Below are 8,702 nucleotides of genomic sequence, written 5' to 3' on the forward strand. Positions count from 1 at the left end.
TGGTGGCTAAGGCTTGATTTTCAAAAACATATGGGGTGGCTTGCAAATGCAGAAGGAGAGCTGCATACGCCCACACAGGAAAGCTAAAACATACAGCCAGGGAACATCATGGAGAAATTGTATTAATAAAGATTGATGCTGGCCTCCMAAACCAACTTGAATACCCACTCCAAATTTTCTGCAAAGGCCAAGATAGCCATTTTCAGTGGATTTCTAGTTATTCTGCTGACTTCCCAAGAGCAGAATCTGCTTAGTGATGCACCCTCCCTTCTCAGAGAACACTAAAATTATAATGAATGATATCTGCCTATTACTCTCAGCCTAGCAAAAACTCTTGTGAAGAGTAAAGCCAGTTATTCACCCAGATTCAATATTGTCTATTCAATATTTTCAAGATCCACAGTACGATTATAGAAAAGAAAAAAAAATGTTTGAATAGAAGAAAAAATTAAACACAACTAGAAACTGCTCATTAGAAGACAACCACTGCATCATGCTCTGTTTTGATGTCAGCTGGGCAGCACAGATGTAACTTTTGACAGAATCTGTCCTAATAACTACAGCAAAGGAAAGCTGCAGTACAAACTGTAAGTGGTACTGCTTCACAGCAATATAAGCAGCCTTTTGACACAGCTCATTTACATCTATAAAGAAAAGGATGAGAGCTCCCAGCATAAACTGTGAAACAACATATATGTGAAACATTATCAAAGATAGGTTAAATGAAAAGGTTTATATATTTCATTTGTGGKACTTTGCCTTCACAAGTGTAGGATTTTTTACTAAGCAAGGAGGCATAGGGTAAATGAGGCATGCTTACAGTTCAAAAAAAGTCACTACAAGTATGCCTTAAAAGAACAAAAAAAATATTTATCTATAATGGAACCTAGGTAGTGCCAATATTAAAAGSTAAAAGGCCTAAAACAATTAAGACTCAAAACTTAAGGCTTTAAAACTTAAGGCTTTAAAAGCCTTATTCCATGACACAGGAATTATAAAGCAGCACTTTTAAATGTCTTTAGCTTGTCTGCAGCCACAGAAATTACATATTAAAATCATATAAAAACACTTCATTGACAAATGAGGGACAGAGTTCTCAAGCTAAGAGAGCATTTGCATTCTTACTTGTGTTTTGCTGGACACTGAGTTCAAGGTGAATTCTGGAATACTGAATTATTCAAAGATAGCTGGGAGACTCTGAAAGGTCACTTTGTCCAGTCATTTGCCCCAAGGCAGAAACAGCTGCCATTCTGGACAGAATGACATTTCAGACATATGTTTATCCAGATCGTTTCAGTAGTGAAGGCTCCTCAAGGATGATTACTTTTTTAGCCTTAACATTTAGAAATCTGCCTAGTTGCAATTTAAATATTTTCTTCTTGTGGGGAGCAAGTTATTCCCTTCTTTGCAGAAGGCTTTTATGTACCTGAATCTTGTTACTGTCACCTCTTAGTTTCACAGCATCACAGAAAGGTTGCGGTTGGAAGGGACCTCTGGAGGTCATCTAGTCCAACCTCCCTGCTCAAGCAGGGTCACCTAGAGCATGTTAGACAGGGTGGCATCCAGGCGGGTTTGGAGTATCTCCAGGGAAAAAGACTCCACAACCTCTCTGGGCAACCTGTGCCAGTGCCCTGTCACCCTCACAGGAAAGAAGTTTTTCCTCATATTCAGGTGCAACTTCCTGTGGTTCAGTTTGTGCCCGTTGCCTGTTGTCCTGTAGCTGGGTGCCACTGAAAAGAATCCAGCCCCATCCTTTTTACACCCTCCCTTCAGGTACTTGTATACATTGATAAGATCCCCTCTCAATCTTCTCTTCTCCACGCTAAACAGGCCCAGCTTTCATTCTCTCTAACATACTTTTTCCATTTTTCTTCCCAGGACACTCTCTAATTGGGCCACAGATTTCTAGMCATCTAAAACTGGAGAGAATATTCCAGATGAGATCTTTCCACGGGTAAGCAGAGCAGACAGATTACTCTGTATGTGCTTATATATCTTCATAAAGACATTTATCTTTACATTTCTGTTGACACACTCCACTGTGATGCTTGCAACTTTTGAAAATGCATGCTCAAATCAAGCATCAAGCCTGACTCCTGGATCTGTCCTTGGAGCCTGCTCAGTTTGCCCATTTCAAAAGAGTAAAAGGTCGGGCCAAATGCAARTGGAAAAACACTCCTACAGGCTGACTTCTGGTCAAGGGAGATGTAATGTTATGCTCCTTCCAAGAGCAGTATTTACAAGGACATTYAGCACAACCGATTGCTCAATGTTGACAGCAAAGGGTGCTAATTGAAATTATGTTTGTTAGTTGGATGAGGAAAAAGAAAAGAAGAGAAAGGGAAGAAGTGTTTCAGGATGAAACCGCAGCATGTGGCATTCATAGGTTACCTCCAGGCAAGTTCTGAAAAGTTTTATGCTCATTTGTCAAAAGCCACAAACAAAAACAAACCCACGTGCACTTAGCAAGATTTCTCCAMATCCTTATCCACGGAAAACAATCTCTCGGGTTCTTTCAGTTCCTGCTGGGATTGTGCAACTCTCCAGCCTAGTAAATATGCCATTTGCCAACTGCACCATATTAACACTCCCAGCCCACCCCTCAGCAAACTTGCTAACAGTCGGATATAGTTTCATGCTACTGGCAAGCTTAGCACATTCCCTTTTACTAGGTAAGAAATGCTCCTGTCAAATTATCTTTTGTTCACTTCCCCCTATACAGGTACGAGMACATTTACCTTAACTATCTTCTCAAATTGCTGTGGTATTCAGTCTCTTTGGTTRGCATGAACCACATGGGGAATTCAAAATACACTCAACCCACAGGAACTTTTATCAAGAACAGAGTCAAATGATGAACTTTTTTTTTCTTTTTTTTTTTTTTTTAAGAACTTCTTGATTTGCTTTGTGGAGAAAGCCAGTAGGATTCAGACTGAACATGTTTTCTATGTGACAGCTGTCTCCAGTGTACCTCGAAGGAAAGCCAGCTCTGGGGGCTCTGCTGTGTGGTGCCTGGGAGTCCTCCAGGAGACCTAACTCCAGTCCCAAGCCCCCCACTCTGTGCAATGCCAGTGCTGTCCCACAGGAAACATGGCAAAAAGCTCTTCATAAATGTGCCATAGGTGTGCAACACCATAGGCCTGCAACTATTTTTCTCAGTGGATCTCTCTGACCGTCTGACATGATGAATTTGCTCCCCCTCTCCCTCCCTGGCACCAGGAGTCCCTTTCCCCAAGGGAAACCCCCCTGCTGACCTGCAAGGATTTGTCCAGGTAGCTGGCATTCAGCAAGGCAGGAGATGTCCTTTTGTTTTAAATGGCCTACATGCATTGCTAATACGTTGCATTGCGACACAAAATGGAAGAACTTTTTAAACTATTGAGTTTTTCTCATTTTCGACATTTGTTTACAGTGCAGAGAGCTGTTTTCCCTGTTATCTGTCATCAGCTCCCCATTAAGTGTCAGCTCCTGAATCAAGTGTTTGCTGAGTTTTAAGTGCTTGTGTGAGGATGTAAACTGTGCAGAGAAATATTTATCACCAAACAGAAACATTGTTTTCCCCAAGAGATTTTTAAACCTGCAGTGAACTATAGGTATTGATCTTATGCTTAATTTGTGGAAATGAGTTTCAACAAAATCAAATTTAATAGCTCAGTCAACCTTAGCATAGTTTTAATTTACCTTTCATTTACTAGTAATATTTCAAACCACCTTTTCAGAGGAAATGACAATGACAAAAGCATGACAAATAATAAGGAGGAGCCAGGAGGAAAGCTAAGACTTCTCTTTTTAGTGTGAATTCTTAGTAAAAATACATACACTATGTAAAGAGGGTTTAATTTTGAATGTAACTGGAATTCTCCAATTTTATTTTATCCATCCACATAGCACACATGGAAACAAAAAATGTAATTTTGAATGCAAAGAGAAAAAATATCTGGTATGTGTATTTTCTAATGTATTTATTTTGATACTTGTAAGATAAGCAGTGATTCAACTGAAGACCATAATGAGTAAAAGAACCCAGGCAATAAAAAAAAGTATGTATGTGAATAGCTCAGCAGCAGATACATGCTATAAAATGCTCTTTAATAGTAGTTTATCCCATAAAAATAATTCCACTCATTTCCAAACAGTGAAGCTTGGAGACARCAGTAGCTCAGTGAATATAAATTACACCAGGATTCTGGAATATGCTTTGACAGAAGAGAAATTGCCGTAACAGCCTCCTAATTCCAACTGATGGTGTTTGTCAAAAACAAATAAATAAATAAATAACACACACCTTTTTCTGGGAATACTCCAACAAGTAGTAAGTCCTCACTTAAACCACTGGGGGCCTTAACTGCTGCGTGGGCTTTTGTAAGAACATTTGCTTCATTTCAGTGAATCCATGTCATATTCAGTTTGGTTACTGTAAATACACATGAATCTTAAGAACCTTCATCCCTGATTTATAGTATTTTTGGCAACAAAATGAAGCCTTGACCAAACACTACATGCAAGAGATGTAACACAGATAGTGAGGAAGACTTTTGGAAAAGTGCTGCAAGTTCGGCGCGGTTGCATGTCAGCGGTTGTGCCCGCTAGCCCCAGTTCCCAGCAGCTCCCCAGCACAAGTTTGCACGTTCCCACTTTTGTTACAAAAACTTGGATTTTAAACATCAAAAGGCAGCCAGTCAAGTTATGACCTGTCTAGGAACTGACTTGACTTGAATTGATATGACTTGGTTTTACCCAGCACAGTAATTCTGAAGAGCAGGCAAAAAAAACTATGAAACCTGTCTAGTTTCTTTTTAAATCATGATACACCCATCCGGTAACATTCTCAGAAATCCTCTCCCAGCGCTGGCTATACCATTGCATTTACACTTTTGCATTTCATAATATTGTTATTTCATTTCAGTTTCAGTAAGATGTTTTGCCATTAAGTAGTTAAAAAACATATCCTGACAAATGAAAAAAAAACTCCCCAAAACATAAACAACCTCCCTTGAAGAATCTGCAGCTATTTCAAATATTCATTTTCTACTTTAACTCTTTAAATGTTTCACCTGAGCTGATCTAAAGGGATACAACACTAGCTAAACACAGTGAAACTTTGAAATGGCCCTTCCTTATTTTGCCTCACAGAACCTGAAGTTGCTCATATTTTAATGGTTTGTTTTGGAAATAGGGATATCAAAATGTATAGAAAAGTTTTCAGAATATATTTTTATTATATAGAATTCCCTTGGTTTTGTTTAATGATTGTGCTCTTTTTTCTGATTAGGAGCAGTTCCTCACTATATTTTTCCCAAATACAAGCATTATAAAAGAACAGTAATTATGAAAATACATGTTAAATATGACTTTGATTATGTTAATGACATTCAATTATTGCTGTCGTAATAGAGATTATTTATCCAAAGGGGAAAGGAGAAGACTTTAAGTTGATAAACATCTAGCTGTCAAAGCTGGCATCAGATTGTTCATCTTCCTAGTTGCAGAAAACAATCTCTTAGTATATATCTACAGCTTCATAATGTATTAAATATAAAATAATATTTGTCCTATTATAAACCCCTCGATATTTCATATCATGTTCAGTAAGACACAAGACATTCATAAATGATTTGTGGATAAGCAAGCTGTTGGCAAACCTTCTATTTAGCTCCTCTTGGTGCAGACATTAATGGCTATTACAACCCAATTGCCTAAACCAGTAACACGCAGTGATCATTTTCCTACTGATGAATTTATAATTCATTTAGTCAATACTGACATTTTCTTTTCTAGATACAACAGCTGGTTGATAAATAAACTTTGTGATCTCTGTCCACTGYTACACAACTTGGCTGTTTTCTTTTTATAATCTCACCGCTACATTTTATTTTTTACTGATGATTAACATGAGCAAATATCAGCATTTGTTGTTTAATGCCCCAAGAACAGCAGCATGAATTTAGCAGCACTACATGAAAACTCTCCTAGTTTTTCTCTTTGGTCTCAACCCACAYGTGAGCCCCCAGCAACCTGCTGAGCTACCTCTTCCTTTAGTAATTCCCTAACTCAGTGGTAGGCCCCTGTCTGGGAAAATCCCGTCTCTGTCTGGCACATCATCTCAGTGCACATTTCAAAAAACTCTTAAGTCTCTGTCGTTTGGGTCAGTTACTCTGTGACCACACAACTCCTCACGTTTGTATCAAACCTTTTAAGAAACCAGGAAGGGGCAGCTCTGTTGCACCACCGAGGCCAGGAGATGCGGCGTTTCATCTGATAATAAAAGTACTAGTGTTTTGAATACAAAGACATAGCTTTAAAATACACACAAGCTTGAAGCTACTGCATCAAAATCTCCTGACATGCAAAAACCATGACTTTTCCCCTTTGTTCATTAAAAAGCTATCCCCAAACACGCCGAGCTTCCCTCCAGCAGGTTTCCCCTCCACAGCACAGGAATGCAGCGCACAGAAGGCTGTAGCGATCAAAAGGCAGCCCCACGCCGTGAGAATTAGTCACTGGAGAGAAAGCACTACAGGTGCCGAGTGTCAGGCATTAACAGGTGTCTCTAGGAAGGACTAATTAGAGGAMCCTAATAACAACATAAGCAAACTCGGACAGCAGAAGGAGCCTCTCRTTCTCCGGCCCTGTAGGTCCCCCCCTCGCCGCGGCCGCCCTCCAGGGCGCTGCGCGGGGCAGGCGAGTGCCCACCGGCTCCCCGCGGCAGGAGCTGCGGGGAAAGTTTGCCTTCCTTCCCCCTCCCCGCAGCGCGGCGGCGGAGCGGGGCCGCGCCGAGGCTCCCCGCGGCCGGGCGCCCCCCGGCGCCGGCGCCTTCCCCCGCGCCGCCGCTTAGGGGGCGGGGGCCGGGCGCGAGCGTCCCGCAAGGCCCCGCCGGCGGGCTCCGGGGACCCCGTTAAGGGGCCGGGGAGGGGACGGCTCGGTCCACCGCTGATCTGGAAGCGGATTTCTACCGGCAGCGCGAACTTGAACGGAGGAAAGTCCCACACRGTCGCTCAAATAAAGTTACGGAGCTCTCTTTCCGGGAGAGCCGCGGCGGGAGGGGGGACGGAAACCCCAGCAGGCAGCTCCAGCGCCACCACCACGGGCCTCCCCAGCCTCCCCGGGGGCCCATAGGGCACGGGGCGCCCCTACCCCCCCCCTCCGGGCGCCCCTCGGTGCGCGGCGGCGCGGAGCCCCCCGCCGCCCCCGCGGCCGCCCCCGCGAGCGCGGCAGGTACCGGCGTCGCTTACCGCGGCTCGGCCGCGCCGTCTCCCCGCCGGCGAGCTGGCAGCGCTCGCTCAGGCACTGGAAAAGTAATAGAAATCCAGCGGCTAGTTTGCTTCTCCGCAGCCTCGCCATAGCACGGAGCCTGCAGGGACAACTCTCCGCGGTGCGCGCCGCTCCTCTTCGGCGGTGGCAGACGTCCGGGGGCTGCGGGGAGCAGCGCTAGCAGGCGGCAGGTCGCCTTGCGCGCGGACCTGCTCTCATTTAGCGGAGCRGCAGGGGAAGAGCCGCCGGGGCTGAAGGCGCTGGACCGGGTCGGGGGTTGGGGGGGGGTCCGTCTCCGTGTCCCCAACTTCCACGGCGAAGCGGCTCTCAGACCAACGACATCACAGCCGGGGAAAGCAAGCCCAGCCTCGGCTGCGAAGTGCCAAACTCTCCCTCCTCGCAGCCTGCTGATAGATTTTAGCAGAGCCACTGAGATCCTCCCTTCCTGGCTTGCCCCCACCCAAATCCCTTCCCCCGCAGGGTGAGGCAGGGTGCCTCGGGGACGGTGCCTCCCCTCTGTGCGCTGCTAGCGACAAAACCCCTCCAGGGGAAACGAGCGGGGAAATCTCCTGGCCGGATCCCGCGGACCCTCGGCCCCGCGCCGGGGGGAGCGCGACCCGGAGGGCGGGCGGATGCGCCGCGGCGGAGGATGTGCGCGGAGGAAGGGAAGGAGGCAGCGCTACGCCAACTTCTCCCTCTCTTTCTGGGAGGTTTCCGCGGCCGGTGGTGTCAGCCCCAGGGGCGAAGCTGCCCCTCGGCACGGCCCCAGGGGCGAGGGCAGTTCGCGGGCGAGCCGCCGCCGCCGCCGCCGCCCGCCCGCTTCGTGGGGCGGGGTGGGGAGGGTGAACGGAGGACTCGCCTCCCCCCGTCTCGCTGAGGCTCCCCCCGCTTCCGCGGGAGCGCAGCGGGGCGCGGGCGCTGGGGCTGCCCCGCGGTAGCGCTGCCCGGCCCCGGCCGGGGGACGCGGCGCCGCGGACGCCCCTCCACCAGCGCGGAGCAGCGCGCTGCTCCCGGCGCTGAGGACACCCACAGGACGCCGGTGGCCGCGGGGAAGAGCCTGCGCGGCCGCGGAGCGCAGCGGGGGACAGGACGGGGACGGCGCAGAAAGTCCCCGCGGGGGCGGCCGGCTCCCGCCGGCGAGAGCGCAGCCCGCGGCCGCCTGGTGATGCAAAAGCTGCTTTGTAAAGATGCGCCTGGTCGGCAGCGGAACAAATCAAAGCAGCTTCCAAATCCCTCTCGGCGCTCATCCCCCGGTCCTTCCGGAGAGACTGGCCTCCCTTCGCCCCCTCCCCCTTCCTCCCTTTTTGCGAGAGGAAGAGTTGCCCGCGGAGCCTCCTGGCTTCCAAAGGTGCAAGGGCTGCCCGGGGGCTCCCTCCCCGCAAGGACTGCGCCGCATACTTCATTTAACGCACCGTGCATAATCCCGTCCCGGGCCTTAATCCGCGAACAAG

The 8,702-nt window shown here is 47.3% G+C and overlaps 1 protein-coding gene across 1 annotated transcript in view; it reads right to left on the bottom strand.

The window, feature by feature from the left end:
• Positions 1 to 8,029, bottom strand: part of PLXDC2 (plexin domain containing 2) — a 272,894-nt gene extending 264,865 nt beyond the window's left edge. The window contains exon 1 of the mRNA XM_085318355.1: positions 7,233 to 8,029. Within this exon, the coding sequence (XP_085174481.1) occupies positions 7,233 to 7,341 (109 nt within the window). The 5' untranslated portion in view covers positions 7,342 to 8,029. The remainder of the gene's footprint in view (positions 1 to 7,232) is intronic.
• Between the last annotated feature and the right edge of the window lie 673 nt (positions 8,030 to 8,702).

This window comes from Rhea americana, unplaced genomic scaffold (genome assembly GCF_003343005.1).
Source record: "Rhea americana isolate MKP2758 unplaced genomic scaffold, rheAme1 scaffold_53, whole genome shotgun sequence".
Taxonomy (NCBI): domain Eukaryota; kingdom Metazoa; phylum Chordata; class Aves; order Rheiformes; family Rheidae; genus Rhea; species Rhea americana.